Raw genomic sequence first — 21,741 nt, 5'->3', positions numbered from 1 at the left:
ATGCTTAACTCGGGTCGGAATTCCACCCATAATGCACATTCATGCTGGATTGGTACTGGCACCTCATGTAGATGCCTTTCATACCAACATCACAGCACGGACTCTCCAGGTATTTTCAGCATCACTCATCTAGCCTCTGGCAGGTGACGGTGTGAATTAGCCACATCATGGACTGTAGCTAACAGTGGCCATATCATGTACTCTCAGTCCGTGCTGCATCTGCATCTGTAAAGCGTAGTTTGTCGCAATTAAATCACTAACGTATTCTGAATTGCATACTCAAATAGTAAATGTACATACATGTTTCCCCTTCTAACTGCAGCAGGTTATTTTAGCTATTCATGATGTAGCACAGGATAAACAAACTAGTATGTCATATCGCTTTTCATACAAAATGGCTGCAGTCTTCTCTTTATCAAACTGTTGACTTTGATCATCCATCCAAGTTTCTCTGATAGCTTTTCCTCGTCCCATCACTCTGCATCGTCACGCGTCTGAGAGAGAGGGGGGGAGGGGGACTGAGTGGGAGACGGGAGAGAGGGACAGATTGGCTGATTAATCAAAAACTGACTTTAATCGTTGTTTACCGCTGCTTCCTCTGAACGCAAAGATTAATCGGAAATCTAGAAGTCAGAAGGAAATGTCTCTGTTTGTGACGATGCTCCTTAGTCAAAACCTTTCCAAGAGTTTTGAGTCAATCAGAAAGGACCTTCTGTAAAACACTGCCAAACATTGCATCACAACTAAGAAGCTACAAAAGCAGCAAAGATATTTATTGTAGTCTTGAATGAAGCCATACTATAGCCTATGTACTGAAGCCAACTTTAGTCTTCTATTGTATAGTGCATGGGGATGACACATCATATTTGCCTTCAAACTAGAATCTCCACTTGAAATTTGCTGTGAGCCTCTATCCTTTTTAGGCTGTGTGAGAGAGGGAAGATGTTTGTGAAGAGTGCTGCAAAAGCAAGATGTATGAGTTTGTCAGTGATCATGGTAGCTGTATTCGGTCATAGAGCTGCTAGGGGAGCAATTTAAACTCCCGAGCCCCCTGCCGCTGTCCAGCTGTCCAGATTAATTACAATGGACAGGACCATAGAGAGACTGGCTGGAGAGGAGTAATGATGAATGGACACAATCTCACACACACACATACACACACAGACACACACTGCATATGTCCAGACCCAGACTCACTATTAACCCCAGAGAGGTGAGAGACAGCAGATTGGTATGAAAGACTACAGCATGTCTTTTCAGTCAGTTCCCACTGGGCACAGATATCAGCTCCATGTCTAGTTTTGGTTTACATTTGGTTGACTAGTCAACTAACGTGAATTCCATGTGAAATCAACATGTCACCATGTCATTGTATTTAGGTTGAAAGTTTTTTTTTTTTTTTTTAAGTTAAAAAAATAGAAATGCCCATCTGTTAATGACTTTTTGCAAATCCAATCAGTTTTCCACGTTGATTCAATGTCATCACATGTATTTTTGGGGTTGGAAATAATGTGGAAACAACGTTGGTTCGACCTGTCTTTTTCCTAGTGGGTTGTACTGATACGGGAGGAACAGAATGAATGCCTTTGGCCCAGCAAACAACAAGAAGAGTGATATACCCAGACACATGTCCCACTGGGCACAGATGTCAATTCAGCATCTATTCCACATTGGTTCCACGTAACTTAATTGAAATGACTTGGAAACACCGTTGATTCAACCAGTGTGTTATGCCTGATTCACATAAGTCCGACCCGAACTGTTCTGGCTGGGCTGGCTCTGATATTTTCTTTTCACATGGTCCTTTCCAATAACTATGGTGGATGTGTAACCAGGCCAACAGTACAGCTCGGCACAGTTCAGCTTGGGTTGGCTCAGTAGTGTTAAACAATATTACTCTGTTATAGGAATACTAAATGTCTCATTTTAATGGAGCCTTCACAAAAGAATTGTGCCCATTTTTCAAGGTCTAATGCAAATGACTAATGTTTAGGTTTAGTGTTGGTACAGTATGTACTGTGTGTTCTCAGTGTGCTGGAAGAAGAAATTGTTCCTCCGAGCGTTTTTGTCAGAGCTTTTTGTCAAAGCTGTGTCTTAATGTCGGATTAGAAAAAGAACCGCCACTCAGGGCCGGTTCAGTGCCAAAATGTCTGATATCTCCCAAACGGGGTTTAGGCTTTCAATGAGGTGCAGAGGAGTATTGGCTTCAAGTGAAGAGAAAGAGAGAGAGAAAGAGAGTGGAACAGAAAAAATATCTAGAGAGAGAAAAAGAACAGAGAAAAGAGATTGAGTGCAGATTATATAAACTCCCCTTGGGACACTACTGCATAATGGGGACATTTAAACCCCTGTTTCATCTATATTTCACTGTTTCTATAATAATAATAATTATATACTGACTGTATATAGTCTAAAATCTACACACCGAGAGCAAGAAAGGAGACGGCTATTCATTTTTTTTCTTCCATTTTTTTTCTCAATGACGATCTGGTTTTAAACTGTCAATCAAAGTCACTACACTAAGAGGAAGAGGATGCCAAGGTACACATTCTTAACTTTCCCCTTCCATTCTTTTCTCTGTGTCTATCTGGGCCCGTATTCATAAACCGTCTCAGTGGGAGTGCTGACCTAGGATCAGTGCTTGCCTTTTAGACCATAATGAATAAGATTATATGGACAGGAGAGGACCTGATCCTAGATCGTTACTCTTCTGAGACGTTTTATGAATGCAGACCCTGTTTTTTAAATCAGTCAGTCACAGACACTATAAAAGGATTCCAAGCAACACAGTCTGAAAGCTAGGGAGACTGTCAGGAATGTTATTTTAGTGTTTTGTTTTGTCGTCCATGCTAGTTTCTCTTGACAGGGACATGGCCTTACGTCTACATTGTGTTCGAACCAACGTCAGTCAAACCCCGGCCTAACTATCCCAATCCAATAAAACATTACCCACTGGGCACACCACGTCATTTCAATGTGGATAATTGGGTAATATTTGGTTGAGACGTTGATCAATGAGATTACAATCTAATATTCATCCACTCAAAAAGACAGCCAAAAGTTAGTTGAATTTCCATTGTGTTATCACCATGTTTTCAACCATCTAAAAGCACAACCAAATTCCAGTGGACTTTTTTCCCCTTGATTTCTGGTTTCGTTGTCCCCCAAATGTCTGTCACTGCGCTTTCAACCATTTAAAAACACAGCAAAGTTAAAATGCGAATACAACGTCAGGTATTTTGCCTATTTATCCCGTTATCACTGTGATAGCGGAACAAAAATGACCTGGATTGTAGTTGAGATGACAGTTAAAGTACATGGCACATATTATTACAGCAACTGTGACGATCTCCACAGACCTGCAATGACCTACGCATGCATGCTATCTTAAATATGCAGGCTTTATATGATTACATATAAGAAGAAATGTATAGTTATAGGACCCTCCAGATGTTAAGGTTGGATGTTACATTTGTTTGTAAGATAGCATTAACTGTAGGTTATTTATTGTATTACAAAAGTAATATTAAATTGTGTTTGGTTGACAATGCAACCCAATATCAACATTTAAAGGAGATCTACTACTTGGATAGTTCCATGAGCTGAGCCACAGGCTTATTCACATTCTTTAACTTTTATGTGTAGTTGAAGTGAATCAAACATATCATTTGTTAACTTGTCGACATGTTAATAGACTTTTTATTGTGTATAAACGCAACATGTTGGTCCCATGTTTCATGAGCTGAAATAAAACATCCCAGAAATGTTCCATATGCACAAAAAGCTTATTTCTCTCAAATTGTGTGCAGAAATGTATTTACATCCCTGTTAGTGAGCATTTCTCTTTTGCCTAGATAATCCAGACACCTGACAGGTGTGGCATATCAAGAAGATGATTAAACAGCATGGTCATTACACAGATGCACCTTGTGCTGGGGACAATAAAAGGCCACTCTAAAATGTGCAGTTTTGTCACACAACACAATGACACAGATGTCTTTTGAGGGAGCGTGCAATTGGCATGCTGACTGCAGGGATGTCCACCAGAACAGTTGCCAGATAATTGATTGTTAATTTCTCTACCATAAGCTACCTCCAACCATAAGCTACCTACATGTAACCACGCCAGCCCAGGACCTCCATATCCGGCTTCTTCACCTGTGGGATCATCTGGGACCAGCCACCCTGATAGCTGATAATTGATGTTGGATTCACGTCTCCATCTCAACCAAAAATCTAAGTTAAAGAATAGGAATAAATGAAATCAAACTTTAAACGTGCTTTAGATATAGTTTGATTTAATTATATTCATTAACTTAGATTTTTGGTTAAAATGGAGACGTGAATCCAACCTATCAATTATTAATTTGTAGACAAACTGGAATTAAAGCCAGACTAAGTCAGTGGCACAGAAGGAACTATCCAAGCTGAATATTCATCTCCTTTAAATGTTGCTATTTGGTTGTGTTGACAACCAAACACAATTCAACATCACTAAATATCATTACATTTTAAATCCACCAGAGCTTGCAACCCTAGGCCTATTGTCTATTTTTAGCTGAATTCCTTGTTGAATTGAAACAATAGCAGTGGATGCTATACTGAATAGGCCTAAATAGTATCTTTGATATATAAGTGATAAAGTATGGATACATTTCATTTGCTCTGTTTAACCTACCCTTTGGAATGACTTCGATAGCAACAGTGAATATATTTCATTTTTAAGTGGAGATCGCTCAACAATCATTCTGACGATAGCACATTGGTTATAGTCAGTGACAAATATCATATCTAAGCAGGGCTGGGATTGGTTAAAATCCTGGATGGGAGATCAAAGGGTAGCTGTACATAGATCAATTCTCCAGTTGGAGGTCTTGCAAAGCCTATAGTTTTGACGATCTGACGTTGTTTTAAAGGTTTATCTCTATTGAAATTTGGTTGCCATGATCCTGTGGTTGAAATTTCACCCTAAAAAAAAATTATAATGTTGATGAATTCTTTCACAATCCAATGTATTTCCCACGTAGATTCCGCATCACAATACGTTGCGAAATGACGTTAAAACAACGTTGATTCAACCAGTGGATAGGGGCCAGTTTCCCAGACACAGATTTTGGCTAATCCTGGACTAAAAAGTATGCTCAATAGGAAATTTGAATTGAAATAGCTATTTAGTCGTACATTTAGGCTTCTTCTGTGTCAAGGAAACTGTCACATACAGAACTACTTTGTTACCAGACCAATATACCTTGTGTTTTTCAGAGGTGTAGTAATGATAATGGTTTGGAGAGGTGTAGTAATGATAATGGTTTGGAGAGGTGTAGTAATGATAATGGTTTGGAGAGGTGTAGTAATGATAATGGTTTGGAGAGGTGTAGTAATGATAATGGTTTGGAGAGGTGTAGTAATGATAATGGTTTGGAGAGGTGTATTAATGATAATGGTTTGGAGAGGTGTAGTAATGATAATGGTTTGGAGAGGTGTAGTAATGATAATGGTTTGGAGAGGTGTAGTAATGATAATGGTTTGGAGAGGTGTATTAATGATAATGGTTTGGAGAGGTGTATTAATGATAATGGTTTGGAGAGGTGAAGTAATGATAATGGTTTGGAGAGGTGTAGTAATGATAATGGTTTGGAGAGGTGTAGTAATGATAATGGTTTGGAGAGGTGTAGTAATGATAATGGTTTGGAGAGGTGTAGTAATGATAATGGTTTGGAGAGGTGTAGTAATGATAATGGTTTGGAGAGGTGTAGTAATGATAATGGTTTGGAGAGGTGTAGTAATGATAATGGTTTGGAGAGGTGTACTAGCCTAATGATGATAATGATATGGTCATCAAGAAGCACTTTATCCAAAAGCGATTTTAAAGTTTATAAATTCAAGCAATTTCACCATCTGGACCTGACAGTAGGGATTAAGACTTTATTTTCATTTTAGTTTCTTAATTCACACTAATGAGAGAAGCAGCTGAAAAAAAATAACGTTTTTTCCCCTTCTATTAGCCTAAACGTACGCGAACTGTCTCCAAATAACCCCTCCCAAAAGTTGATGACATCTTCAAAAGACACTACATAAAATTATATCAAGGAGTTGTCTATAAAAATGATCAACTATTAAATGCGGTACTATTGACTTAAATTCATCTCTGAGAAGGTCAAGCGCTGCTTGGTTCTTTAATCCAAATGTCACAGCAGAAAGATAAGCAGAGTCCCAATGAGCCAGGGTACGCACATTAGCAGGATAGCATCCTGAGTGTTCCGAGCGAGACACACACACACACACACACACACACACACACACACACACACACACACACACACACACACACACACACACACGAACAGATGGACACACACACCGCACATTAGCAGGATAGCATCCTGAGTCTGCCAAAAGATTACCAGCAGTCCTCCTGGGCCAAGCTTTTAAACCCTCTCATTTCCTGATGTCGGCTTAGAGGAAGCACGTGTGTTTTCCATCTTACTTAGAACCTAATTTACCAGCTTCCTTCTTGTGTGTCTCCAATCTTCAAGTAGTAAAGCAACTCATGTACTTGCTTTTAAGCCCATGGCAATATTCAATCTGCATGAAGTTTTCTGGCTGGTCAGTTGTCAAGCTATCCTGAGGGACGATCTCTTTAAGGACATTTCAAGGTGACCCTTAACTGTAATCCTCTGAAGGTCACTCCGGGGTTAGGACGTGGTGACACCAAGACGTCTTATACACTGTGGACTCTGTGGACTGACTGACAGAAAAGGCAGTGAGACTGACAGGTTTTTAAAAGTCTTATACAGTAGGCCTTCAGTCAGGCATATGTCAGGATTCTACATGGGGGAACATTTTGAATTGAACAGGATTTCACCCAACACCTCCAGACTGACCACCAGATAAACTGACGGTGTGGTGTACTACAGTTTTGCCACAGTGGGAATGTGTGTGGCATCCCCAGGTCTCCTCCCCTGAGGCGTGTTTTGAGAAAGCACGATAAAATGCAGCTGACTCTCTTTTCATCTTCTAAATGAAAGCAGAAATGAGTGAAATAACAAAGGTTTGGAAACAAGCCATTCTAATTCAGAGCTCCAAAACCCAAAGACTAGCGCTCTCTTCCTCTTTTAACAGCTCCTCTGTAGGAAGTGACCAGGAAGGAACAAATATAACAACAAACGCCCACCCTGCCTAACAACAAGACGACAGCCAGGCGGGCGAGGAGGAAGTTAGCGAAAGGCGGCTCGGCCAATAATTGGCGACTGTCACGATGCAATAAGTGGGAGATTGTGGCGCGTGTGTGTTCATTCTCGCTGTAAACGGCATTGTGAAAAGCTTCTCTCATCGCAATGAACTTCGCTGTGCATAAACTGTATCAAGAGAACACTCAAGATTCCATCCCCATTGAATAACATTGGAAAAGAAGTCAGCGAGCATTGCTCCCTCCCAAAGAAAATAGAAACACTATTTAGCTTGACGTTGTACTGGAACCCACTGTGTATACATAGGCCATTACTCATTTGGGAGATGGACCAAACATAATGTGAAGAATTGGGCTTTATTTCCCCCTTTACTGTTGCATGGTGTAACTATTAACCGTACTCTGGTTGAGTCCAAAATGGCACCCTATTCCCTATATAGTGCACTACTTTTGACCAGAGCCTTATGGACCTTGGTCAAAAGTAGTGCACTATAAAGTGATTGAGGTGGTATTTGGGACGTAGCGTCTGTCTGTAAATCTATGCTTGATTCCTTGGTGTCATCACCCCTCTCTGTCTTATACACTGTGGACCGACTGACAGACAAGATGCGTGAGACTGACAGGTTTTTATAAGTATTATACAGTAGGCTCCAGTGAAGGCTGCTGAGGGGAGGACGGCTCATAATAATGGCTGGAATGGCGTGTAATGGAATGGTATCAAACAAATGAAAACCATGTGTTTGATACCATTCCATTCAGGGCATTATTATGAGCCGCCCTCCCCTCAGCAGCCTCCACTGGTAGGCCTTTAGTCAGCCACATGTCAGGATTCTACATAGGGGACCAAAATGTATTTTAACAGGACTTCACCCAACACCTCCAGACTGTATAGCCACAGTGGGAATGTATGTGCTGCTTCCCCCTGAGGGGTGTTTAGAAAAAGCCAGATAAAATGCAGTTGACTCTCTTTTCATCTTCTAAATGAAAACAGAAATGTGTGAGATAACAAAGACTTGGACACAAGCCATTCCACTTCAGAGCTATAGCTTTCCCCTTGTCGGAACAGATCCTCCATATGAATTGAAGGAACAAATACAACAAAACGCACACCCTGCCTAACAGCAAGACGACTGCCAGGCGGGCGAGGAGGAAGTTAACGAAGTGCCGCTCGGCGGCGAGCCCAATAATTGGCGACGAGCGCGATGCAACAAGTGGGAGATTCTGCCGCTGTAAATTACCTGCATGCGTGCGTAGATGCGCGCGGCGTGCATGGGTGCGTGCATTCTCGGTGTGAATGGCACCGGGGGAAACTTATTTCACCACTATGAACTACGTTGTGCATAAACTGTATCACGAGAACCCTCAAGATTCCATCCCCATTGAATAACATTGGAAAAGAAGTCAGCGAGCATTGCTCCCTCCCAAAGAAAATAGAAACACTATTTAGCTTGACGTTGTACTGGAACCCACTGTGTATGCATAGGCCATTACTCATTTGGGAGATGGACCAAACATAATGTGAAGAATTGGGCTTTATTTCCCCCTTTACTGTTGCATGGTGTAACTATTAACTGTGCCCTGGATGCGTCCCAAATGGTACCCTATTCCCTATATAGTGCACTACTTTTGACCTTTTTGAAGGAGTTTGAGCTTCTGTAGTGCAGGGGAGGTTAAAGGAGGACATAATAAATCTGTGTACGGTACACACACACACACACACACAGAGCCGTTAGAAAGAGTCAGGAGAGTGTGAGTGTTTGTGTGCACTCTTTAGCAGATGTGTGTGTGTGTGTATATGAGAGAGTATTTAGGAGTTACTCATTTAGCCCATGGCCAGCTCAGTCTTTCATTAGCGAAACGACACACACACACACACATCACTGTTTCTGACCAGCTCCCACAGCAATTAGAGAAGCTCCCAGGACAACCCAGAGCGATGTGTGTGTGTGCGTGTGCATGCGTTTAGCAGAGCAGGAAATCCAAAAGCCCAGACCTGGGGGCTCTGCTGGCCCACTGTGACACATCCTGATTCCTACAACCTGTAATATAGAAGGGATACATAGATAGCCCCTCTCTCTTTCTCTCTCTCTCTCCATCTGTTTCTTTTTACTTATTTTCCTTCCTCTCGCTTTCTTTCGCTCTCTTTTTCTGTAACTCTATCAAATTGTCTTTCCTATTAGCTGGAACAACACTCTCTTCCCCTCCACTAGATCTCCAATAATTAATGACATGTTGATGCAGCGAGAAGGAAATTAACATTTGTTAAATTGAACACTGACTATTAAAGGAAGGCAACTCTTCCTGTGTGCACGTGCGTTGTGTGTGTGTGTGTGTGCACGTGCGTTGTGTGTGTGTGTGTGTGCACGTGCGTTGTGTGTGTGTGTGTGTGTGCACGTGCGTTGTGTGTGTGTGTGTGTGCACGTGCGTTGTGCGTACAAGAGGTCATTGAACCTCTCCATAACATTGTTTTCTTGAGATAAGATGTTATCCCGGGAATCTTGACGGGGAAACAATATTATTCCCATTTGGGAGCGTTGAGACCCAATTTTTACACAGGCACCGTGACAGGACAGCTCTGTGAATAGTCAATTACACATCTGCTCAGGTAGAGAGCGCAAAGTGTTACTTTGATAGATTTAGCCAGTGAGATATCATTAGGACCCCACAGAAGGACGGATCTCATGTCTCTCATTCATCTCTATTCATTTCCTGAGTATTAGATGGAGTCGGCTGTCTACTACCGGTGGGAATAGGTTTGTAACGCAGGAAGGGGGATATTCTCTACAACAGCGACTGTGATGTCCCACCGACACCAACCATGCATACATCTGTTCTCTGACCATGAACACAAACTAAGATGTCTTCCAGCGTGCTTCAGCACTCTGTGTTTCTCCCCGAGTTGCCTGATTGACATCAACAGAACCGTGAAGGACCTTCATGTCCCTCTGTCTGATTGGCGTGCATTCACATACCACTTCCACAACCACCCAGGATTTGTCAGCTAGCTAAGCGACCGGTGTGACCCTCCCTGTCAGAGAGAAGCAGTAGCAGGTTGACTTTAACCAATCACATGCGTTTTCCTTCAGGGCAGAGCTGCCTCCAGAACACGATTCATCCCAAAAAATGTCAACCTGCGAAGCAGTAGAGTTACTTCCGCAGCGGTTATTAGTCTAACACACCGACTTAATGGGAAGAGACAAGTGTGTAATGATTATTATTTGGCCACACTCTCCTGTCCTGTCTTTCAGCAGAGGAGAAATCTATGGAATGTGTCACAAATTGCCCATCCGTCCTAGTCGGAATGTAGAGCGACGCTGCTGGAGCGTGTTGTCGTTTTGGAGGGCGGTGGATGGGTCTTTGCGTTTGTGCGTGTGTGTCTGCTACAGATTCCCTGGATCATCTTTTCCTCCCCTTTCCCTACACTCTTTGGAGAAAAAAAGTGTGTCTAGAACCTAAGGGTTCTTCGGCTGTCCCAGTATGATAACCCTTTTTGGTTCCAGGTAGGACCCTATTGGGTTCCATGTAGAACCCTTTCCCCAGAGGGTTCTAAATGGAACACAAGAGTTCTACCTGGAACCAAAAAGGGTTCTCCTATAGGGACAGCCAACGAACCCTTTTGGAACCCTTTTTTCTAAGAGTGTAAGGTAGACCTTTTGAGCACCATCAGTGCTTTACCTGGCCATTTCTGAATTTCTAGATAATAGATGGGTAAATAGATGATAGATGGGTAAATAGATGGGTAAATAGATGATAGATGGGTAAATAGATGATAGATGGGTAAATAGATGGGTAAATAGATGATAGATGGGTAAATAGATGGGTAAATAGATGATAGATGGGTAAATAGATGATAGATGGGTAAATAGATGGGTAAATAGATGGGTAAATAGATGATAGATGGGTAAATAGATGATAGATGGGTAAATAGATGATAGATGGGTAAATAGATGATAGATGGGTAAATAGATGATAGATGGGTAAATAGATGATAGATGGGTAAATAGATGATAGATGGGTAAATAGATGATAGATGGGTAAATAGATGATAGATGGGTAAATAGATAATAGATGGGTAAATAGATAATAAATGGGTAAATAGATAATAGATGGGTGAATAGATGAATAGATAATAGCTGGGTAAATAGATAACAGCTGGGTAAATAGATAATAGATGGGTAAATATATGGGTTAATAGATGGGTAAATAGATAATAGATGGGTAAATATATGGGTTAATAGATGGGTAAATAGATAATAGATGGGTAAATGGGTGAATAGATGGGTAAATAGATAATAGATGGGTAAATAGATGGGTGAATAGATGAATAAATAGATAATAGCTGGGTAAATAGATAATAGATCGATAAATAGATGGGTAAATAGATAATAGCTGGGTAAATATATAATAGATGGGTAAATAGATAATAGATGGGTGAATAGATGGGTAAATAGATGATAGATGGGTAAATAGATGGGTAAATAGATGATAGATGGGTAAATAGATGGGTAAATAGATGGGTAAATAGATGATAGATGGGTAAATAGATCGATAAATAGATGGGTAAATAGATAATAGCTGGGTAAATATATAATAGATGGGTAAATAGAAAATAGCTGGGTAAATAGATGGGTAAATAGATAATAGATGGGTAAATAGATGGGTGAATAGATGAATAAATAGAAAATAGCTGGGTAAATAGATAATAGATGGGTAAATAGATAATAGATGGGTGAATAGATGAATAAATAGAAAATAGCTGGGTAAATAGATAATAGCTGGGTAAATAGATAATAGATGGGTAAATAGATAATAGATGGGTAAATAGATAATAATAGCTTGGTAAATAGATAATAATAGCTTGGTAAATAGATAATAGATGGGTAAATAGATAATAGATGGGTAAATAGATAATAGATGGGTAAATAGATAATAGATGGGTGAATATATAATAGATGGGTAAATAGATAATAGCTGGGTAAATAGATATTAGATGGGTGAATAGATGAGTAAATATATAATAGATGGGTGAATAGATAATAGATGGGTAAATAGATGGGTGAATAGATAATAGCTGGGTAAATAGATGGGTAAATATATTAATAGATGGGTAAATAGATGGGTAAATAGATAATAGCTTGGTGAATAGATGGGTGAATAGATGGGTAAATAGATAATAGATGGGTAAATAGATTAATAAATAGATTAATAGATGGGTGAATCGATGAGTAAATAGATAATAGCTTGGTAAATAGATTAATAGATGGGTGAATAGATGAGTAAATATACAATAGATGGGTAAATAGATAATAGATGGGTGAATAGATGGGTAAATAGATTAATAGATGGATGAATAGATGGGTAAATAGATTAATAGATGGGTGAATATTTGGGTAAATAGATAATAGCTGGGTAAATAGATGGGTAAATAGATAATAGATGGGTAAATAGATTAATAGATGGGTGAATAGATTGTGTAAATAGATAATAGGTTGATGAATAGATGGGTAAATAGATTAATAGATGGGTAAATAGATTAATAGATGGGTAAATAGATGAATAGATGGGTGAATAGATGGGTAAATAGATTAATAGATACATAAATAGATAAGGCGAGTGTGAATGTTTGACAGATGAAAAAGGTTTACATTGCAGTTTGAGATTAGATGAGGTTTTACCTGTTTGAAATGGAATAAAGATAAGACCATGGGAAAAGGTCAATGACTAAACATAAGTTGAAACTCATCTCTTTGTTCTATATTCAAATCGGCTAAACAGAATACATGTGATGTTTAAATATAGTCCGTTTTCATTAAGCTGTCATAAAACTATCTTTGAAATTAAACGTAAAACTACTAAAACATATTTGACACATTCAGCTGAAGATGTCTTTTGTTTCTAGCCATGTTCAGTACACTCCATCTGCTGTAGTATACACTGTAAATCAATTTCAAGGTGTGCAAATCGTCTCACAAACTATCAGCCTTTGCGCTTTTGTGTGTTGACATACAGTGGAGTGAATATTAAAAAAGACGCCTCAGGTAAAAAAAGAATAATAATCTTCGTCTATCTCCACCCGATCCATTATTTCCGTTGTTCGTAATCAAAGATAGCATTTCCAGATGTGAACTATTTTGCTTGTTTCCCACGAAGGAAAAGCAGATGGGGTATGGTGCATCGGGATCAGTAATATACTATTTCCCAGAAATCCACTTCACATCCCCTAACGGGCCCAGCTGTGATTTGTCGTGATGTATCACGTCTTGTAGTCATTTGTGGATGATCTGTTCTTTCCAATCAGAGGCTTCGGTGGTGATCTGTAGTCAGCGAATGCAATCAAAGGCCTGTTGAGGTAGCTTTTGTTGATTGTGTGTGTGTGCTTGCTTGCATGTTTTTCCATCAACGGCTTCTGTTACATATCTACCAGTCTCTTAGCATGTGTGTATAGCTCATTTATACCAGAGCATCGCTGACAAGCAGGAAGCTCATTCTACACTGCATTTCCTGTTTCTGTCCCTATCGCCACAGTGACAACTTCACACATTGTTGACAAGCCCCTGCATGATGTCATATCTTTCCTTTTGACATCGGATTCCATCGTCCCAGACTGGCATGCACACAGATTGGAAAATAATGGCTCTGTAATGCTGATATGCCTTTCTGTTATAGGCTTTTACATTAACAACAAACCGTTGTGACAACAACAATATTGTTGTCAGTGAACCATCAATGGCCATGTTATAGTAGTTTTAAAATAATTAAAACATTACTTAATAATAATGAAAAGTACTTTTTGGGGGGGGGGTCACTATTCTTTACTACAACTCAATATATGACCTTTGACCAGTCATAGCTCTCACCGTATCGGATCATACGATATATCAGGAATGTCTCAAGGGGCATAATCCAGTCATTTTACCTACACTACTTCCCTGTGGACTTCAGTGACACTCTGGGCAACCAAGCTAAATTGGTCTTGTGAAGGGACAATACTGTAGTTGAATGGAGGTGGCATCATGGGTGTAGTGAGGGATGTGAAACGTTCTTAACGTGGCAGATAGAAATAGACTGAATAGAGCTGACAGGACTGACAGACAATCGTATCTGAACGTTCTGTAACCTTAAAATCCTCCACGTCACGCCTGGTAGAATGGACAAAGCCAGGACTGTGCACACTGGGCTCCACTGAAGCCCAGCTAGATAAACACCATTTAGATCGGTGGTTGCCAACCTTTTCAAGCCTAAGATCACATCCCAAGTCCAAATGTAAACCAAAATCTACCACTTGCAAAAAATGACGAAAAAAACAAGGCCACTATGTAGTTCCACTTTGACATTCTTTATTTTTGTTACCTGTCAGTCACAAGCAAAGTATTCATTTAATTATACAAATAGTATAATCAGAAGTAAGTGCAACTATCATTCAACATTTTACAACAGTCATATTACATTTTTCAATATTTCCACAGGCCTACTACTCATTAATCATTCATATATAACCTCAATAATCAGTCAATTACAGGCCGAAGACAATCATGTACAGTTTCACTTTTCCTTTTTAAACATCATATTTCAAGACACTTCAAAATGACAAAACTCAAGTAAGTGCAACTAGCATTCAAAATGTTATGACAACAGTCACGTCATTCAATTGTTCCAAAATATTTTCACACAAATCACAGCCCTACTACCATTCATTACCTCAACAAATCAGTCAATTACAGGCCTAAGCCAATCATGTACAGTACTGTTTCACTTTCCCTTCTTGAACAACACACAACACAGATCATATCCTGTTGTAAACAAATTAGCCTACAACAGATTTCAAACTGGCAATACTCACTCACTCTGATGGCCGTGGATGAGATCCCCTCCCACACTCACACATGCAATGTGATGGCTGTGATTTCACACTATCAGCAAGTGCTCTGTAGTCTGGCTCACAGTATCAGCCTTTCTGCGTCAAACTGTCTGTGAGATGTCTATTAGTTGGACAAGACCTGTTCTTTGACTTGATTATTTTCATCTGTGAAAGGGCCATCTCACAGAGATATGCTGATACAAAGTAGGCCTTCGCCCTCAGTGCGCAGGATGAAAGGAGGGGAAACTTTTCAGTGTTTACAGGACCCCAAAAGTCGCTGTCTCTTGATCTTGCTTTCAACTCGATGTCATTTTGCAATTCAATTATCTCCATGTCAGCTCCGATTGGTAAAGCAAATACTTGCTGGAATTTGGCAGCCACCTCCTGAATCCCAATGGGGATGAAAGGGTTTGAGATAAATGCAACAACCTCCCCTATGTCATTTAACTCCTGAAAACGCGTTGAATTCAGATGCCAGTTTCTCCAGGTGGGCACAGAATTCTTGCGGGAGAAAAACACCCTTTGTTTCCGATGTTTTGCGAGATTTTCTCCAGGTTTGGGAAGTGCACCAGCCTTCCATTCCTCAGTTGAGAGGCCCACACCCCCACCTTGGCCTTAAAGGCATCGACAGCGCTGATCATGTGTGCCACGTCTGTCTTTTCCCTGAAGCTCATAGTTGAGCTGGTTCAGTTTTGCTGTTATGTCCTCATGCTCCTCATTTCGAGACTCCCGAAATGATTTGATCGCGGGCAACAAGTCAACAAATCGCTACAGTACTTTCCCGCGACTCAACCACCTTACACAAGCGTGGAGAATCAAGTCCCCATATGCGGCATCAAGCTCATCTAATAAAGATTTAAACAAGCGGTGCTGAAGTCTTTTTGCGCAAATCGAATTAACAATCATAATGACAAGTGTCATGACATGAGACAAGTCCACTACTTTACTAGCTAGTGCTTGCTGATGGATCACACAGCCATAGTTCAAAAACTCGGTAATCGGGATCACGACTGCCCGAATGCACCCCACGCATTGCCGGTGTCCGTCTGTAGTGATCGCTACCAGCTTATGAATGGGAATGCTGTTATCATGCACGTAACGTTTAAACTCGTTGTAAATGTCCTCACCTCTCGTCCTCCCTTTTAATGGTAAGACTCCTTAGTAGTTGAAACCTTAAAAGCCATGCGAACAAACACCATCAGCTGTGCAGTGTCAGTCATATCCTGGGATTCGTCAAATTGCAGCGAAAAGCACTCATAAAGTGATATCCTTGAGCACTTGTTGATTCACGTCCTCCTATTCCTTGAGCACTTGTTGATTCACGTCCTCCTATAACAACTCTACCCTTCTTGTCACAAGAAGGGTAGAGTTGGCTGGTCCAAGTGGCACACTTGGCTGGTCCAAGTGGCACACTTCCGATAGCATTTTTAATGTCCTCTTTGTTTTTGAATTCTTTGAATAATGTCTCGGGGGCAGCGGCCATTGCCTCCAGGTATAGCTCTCCGTCAGTAAACAGGTTCTTATGTTTAGCCAAGAGATGGCTGACACGGAAGGATGCCTCTGTTGCAGCCTTACTGTTAGCTGTCGGTTTGGTAAAAAGTGACTGCTGTGCTTTCAATATAGACTTGAGCTCGTCAACTTTCTTTGAAAGAAGCGTGCTCTTTAGCGGGTAGGTTTCTTTGAACTTGGGATGGATGGTGTTGTGGTGCCCTCCACGTTACCCCTTTTAGCGAGCACTACAGCCTGGTGGAAAATCCTTTTGTCCTTTAACTACCGTGAACAGAAAATCGTGTTTCCATTCTACATGAAAATGTAGTTATTTGGCTTTTTCCGTTGTGCATCCATCGTTTCGTTAGTTTGATGCTTCCAAGATCGACGGGTTGGTTACTCCTGATTTAAATGGAGATGGGGTTGTGGATCCAGAGTTACATGGAGCACTAGATGAATGGTATTACATTGTATGTCTATAGATTAGCCACCCTATGTGCCCCTGTAAATCCTCTATATCAGTCGCCATCTAGGCCCAATCTGACCCAATCACCGGAGTGAACCCCACAATGGCTGCCATGTAAAGACACATTGTTCCGTTCTACTGGCCAACATGGGTGACAGCTTCATCTGATTTAGCCATTATATTGATTGATCATTACAAGTCTATGGATTCAACAGGAGAATATGACAGTACTGTGATATTGTTTGGTCTGATTAACAGAAATGTTACTCTCCAGATATAATTCAAATTGAACCTAACCTCAGATTATGTACCCATCTGTTTATGTGGAGGGAGAAAAGACAGTGGTACAACCATATTAAAATGAGTTGACATGTAGGCCTTTATTCATCTTGAGTTATTTTATTTCCACTCAGCTTCTCCTCTCCTGTATAAGTGACTTCTTAGATGATGAACTTCTGCAAAGTGAGAAAAATCTTCAGGTGCATATAGGTAGAGAAGAGCGACTTTGCAGTGGCTAGCTACACACACACCCCTTCGTCTCACGCGTCATTTCACCTACATAAACAGCAGGTCTGTCGTCTAAGACCTTGGTCACAGCGCTACAAAGACGTTAATGAGACGTCGTCACTTGGACACTAAAGACAGGGAAAGAGACATGATCATTATTCAACACAGGTGCAGCTGTTGTCTTCGCTACTTAAGAGGAGAAAGAAAGAAGGGAAAAAGAGGGGGTGGATAGAGACAAAGACAGAAAGGAAGAGATGCTGACAGGTGAGGCAAAGCGACAGACAGACAGACGGACCCATAAGAAAAAAAACTACGCAAAAAATGTTTAACAAATATAACGTGAAATATACAAAGAGTGTACAAAACATTAACGGTTGGGATGGTGTTCTTCTGCTTGCAAGCCTCCCCCTTTTTCCTCCAAACATAACGATGGTCATTATGGCTAAACAGTTCTATTTTTGTTTCACCAGACCAGAGGGCATTTCACCAAAAAGTACGTTCTTTGTCCCCGCGGCTTTGGAGCAGTGGCTTCTTCCTTGCTGAGTGGCCTTTCAGGTTATGTCGATATAGGACTCGTTTTACTGTGGATATAGATACTTTTGTACCCGTTTCCTTCAGCATCTTCACAAGGTCCTTTCTATTGTTCTGGGATTGATTTGCACTTTTCGCACCAAAGTACGTTCATCTCTAGGAGACAGAACGCTTCTCCTTCCTGAGCGGTATGACGGCTGCGTGGTCCCATAGTGTTTATTCTTGCGTACTGTAATGAAACAGCAGGGAGCAGGTCTTGAACCCTCGACCTTCTAGCCCGAAGTCCAGCGCGCTATCGACTGTGCCGCAAAAGCATGCTCAAGCGGCAGATTCGATATCCGTGCGTATAAACCCAGGGTCGTTACAGTACTATTGTTTGTACACTGAGTGTACAAAATATTAGGTACATTTGCTCTTTCCATGACAAAGACTGACCAGTTGAATCCAGGTGAGAGCTATGATGCGTTATTGACGTCACCTGTTAACCCCACTTCAAAATCAGTGTAGATGAAGGAGAGGAGACATGTTAAAGGAGGATTTTTAAACCTTGAGACAATTGAGACATGGATTGTGTATGTGTGTCATTCAGAGGGTGAATGGGCAAGACAAAAGATTTATGTGCCTTTGAACGGGGTATGGTAGTAGGTACCAGGCGCACTGGTTTGAGTGTGTCAAGAACTGCAACGCTGCTGGGTTTTCCACGCTCAACAGTTTCCCGTGTGTATCAAGAATGGTCCACCAGCCAAAGGATATCCAGCCAACTTGACACAACTGTGGGAAGCATTGGAGTCAACATGTGCCAGCATCCCTTTGGAACGCTTTTGACACCTTGTAGAGTCCATGCCCCAACGAATTGAGGCTGTTCTGAGGGCATAAGGGGGTGCAACTGAATATTAGGAAGGTCACGGGGGTGGCAGCATCATGTTGTGGGGGTGCATCATGTTGTGGGGGTGCTTTGCTGCAGAAGGGACTGTTGCACTTCACAACATAGATGGCATCATGAGGCAGGAAAATTATGTGGATATATTGAAGCAAAATCTCAAGACATCAGTCAGGAAGTTAAAGCTTGGTCGCAAATGGGTCTTCCAAATGGACAATAACCCCAAGCATACTTCCAAAGTTGTGGCATAATGGCTTAAGGACAACAAAGTCAAGGTATTGGAGTGGCCATCACAAAGCCCTGACCTCAATCCTGTAGAAAAGTTATGGGCAGAACAGAAAAAGCATGTGTGACACCAGCTCTGTCAGGAGGAATGGGCCAAAATTCACCCAACTTATTGTGGGAAGCTTGTGGAAGGCTACCTGAAACGTTTGACCCAAGTTAAACAATTTAAAGGCAATGCTACCAAATACTAATTGAGTGTATGTAAACTTCTTACCCACTGGGAATGTGATGAGAGAAATAAAATCTTAAATTATTCTCTCTACTATTATTCTGACATTTCACATTCTTAAAATAAAGTGGTGATCCTAAGACAGGGAATCTTTACTATGATTAAATGTCAGGAATTGTGAAAAACTGAGTTTAAATGTATTTGGTATTTCCATACAAATGTATTACAAATAGATTTTAAATGTATGTCACACATTAAAATGCATTTCAAAATGCATATTTTTGTATCCTAAAATGCATTCCCCAAAATATATATAAAAAAATCTGTATGAGACAAAAATAGAACCAGACAGTGATCGCTCGTTGGCATGTCCACCTGTACCTCCACATGGACCTAGCTATAAAATGTGAGTTCACTACTGCTCCTTAGCGCTCTTTCTCTCTTCCCTCCTCTCTCTCTCTCCCAGCCCTGGCTGGCCGGCGTGTCATTTTTATACGATAACCGCAGCAATCACTCTGGTTGGCAAACCTGAGATGCTCATGCCAACATCAGATGTGAGCATGCAGGACGAAAGCATTTCAGGTAATACTAGCAAGGCCATTCAGGTGAAGCTGAGGTGTAGACTTGAGACAGAGGATTCAGGGAAGCTGAGGTGTAGACTTGAGACAGGCGATTCAGGGAAGCTGAGGTGTAGACTTGAGACAGGCGATTGTAAGTGGAGGCATCCAGCAAAACATGTTGTGGCTGCGTTCAGGGTTTATTGGCCAACAGAGGCCCTGACACGCTGGAGGTAGAGATGCAGAGGGAACCAGGGTAAGATGTGCATGCACTGCCTTGCACCTTCCAAAGCTCTTGAACTAACAGCAGTCGCTCTCAGTGTACTTTCGTCAGAGGCACCTATTAAAGAGCATGAAGGGGGTCGCCTGAAAGGGTGGAGAGGAAAAGAGGTCGGGGGAGAAGAGAACGAAAAAAAAAAAAAATGTTTGAGTGTGGTGTCCCAGAGGCCTCTCCGAACCCTCTCCTGAGACTCACCATATCAACACCCTCTAGATCAGACACAGGCTAATCAATTACCTTTTCATTCTACCTTCCTCTCCATCACAGACACTCGTTTCAAGGCCGGGGAAAGATGGAAATGTCAGGTTCTTTTATTACCACTTCACACGCTCTCGGACTGCCTTTTTGTCAGGAGTGAGTGGGGATGATTTCCTATTCTGTATACATGTCTACATGGAGGTTGTTTGAGTAGCACACCTAAAAGGCATCTGTTATGGAGTTATCCTTCTCCAAATATCTATTCCATTTCTCTCCCTTTTTTCTGTCCGGGTCCAACCACCAGCTCGATTTGCAAACCTGTTTCTTGGCAACGCAAGCAGAACATGGGGTCCAGGGAAATTGAACAGCATAGTTTAGTGTGGGGTATAGAATTGACCTGCATATTCACAGTATTACACACGCACGCACCACCTCATGTCCAGCAGATCTATGCTTGGATATTACCCAAAATACTATGTGTCTTTGGAGGAATTAGAGCTTTTGTCAATGTACAGTACTTCTTCTACCACCTGATCACACCTCTATTCAAAGTAATAACCAGAAAGAATGAGAGACAACGCTATAGCAGTTTCTATATTTTTTCATAAACACTGTACACTTGAATGATTTTAAAAAACATTGCTCATAGTTTATTTGGTTGACATTGCATGTGTAGCACACAATGTGTTTAGTGTTTCAGTACTCCCACCATTTGTGACATTGTCTAACCTTTAGAATGACTAAAACAGTAACGATTGGAAAGAGTATCCTGACTGAAAAAAAATAATCGAAAGAGACCACAGTAAAAGTAACCCCATGTAAATTCACAAGTCAATAAAAAAAAAACATTTCGCACTGTAAAAGACAAACAAAATCTTTACAATGACATTTTTCTATATGATTTAACTTTTACAGTAGATATCCTACTAGTTCCTCTAGTCGTGGTAGGTTGTTAGGGGAGGAGTAGACATCAAAGCACCCACTCTTTCTTTCCCTCTTCTTTCTTTCTCAAGGTGAGTGTGTTCAGCCTGTTCCGTTGAACATCCCAGAGTGGTTAATAGAATTAAAATCGATGACAATCTTGTCTCGCTTGGGCTTGAACTGCCTGTGAACAAACAGACACACACAGAGGGAGAGAGCGATGAAAAAAGAAGAAAAAGCAAGTCACTCTTTGTGAAGCTAGCTTTTTCAGCACAGGGACTGTTTTGAGTCAGAGACAGGAGAGGGAGAGCAGCAGAGACTGTTTTGAGTCAGAGACAGGAGAGGGGGAGAGGCAGCAGAGACAAAGATGAAGGGATGGGAGACAGGTTAAAAAAAAAAAAATTGAGAGAAA

At 41.0% G+C, this 21,741-nt stretch overlaps 1 protein-coding gene across 2 annotated transcripts in view; it reads right to left on the bottom strand.

Annotated features, from left to right (window-relative positions):
• Positions 1–20,987: 20,987 nt before the first annotated feature.
• LOC120034978 (deoxycytidylate deaminase-like) overlaps positions 20,988–21,741 on the bottom strand; it is a 56,390-nt gene continuing 55,636 nt past the window's right edge. For both annotated transcript variants that reach the window (XM_038981704.1, XM_038981703.1), the window contains one exon: positions 20,988–21,513. In XM_038981704.1, the coding sequence (XP_038837632.1) occupies positions 21,344–21,513 (170 nt within the window). In that variant the 3' untranslated portion in view covers positions 20,988–21,343. The remainder of the gene's footprint in view (positions 21,514–21,741) is intronic.

The sequence above is a fragment of the Salvelinus namaycush genome, chromosome 42, assembly GCF_016432855.1.
Source record: "Salvelinus namaycush isolate Seneca chromosome 42, SaNama_1.0, whole genome shotgun sequence".
Taxonomy (NCBI): Eukaryota; Metazoa; Chordata; class Actinopteri; order Salmoniformes; family Salmonidae; genus Salvelinus; species Salvelinus namaycush.
This window is presented reverse-complemented; position numbering and strand designations above follow the sequence as displayed.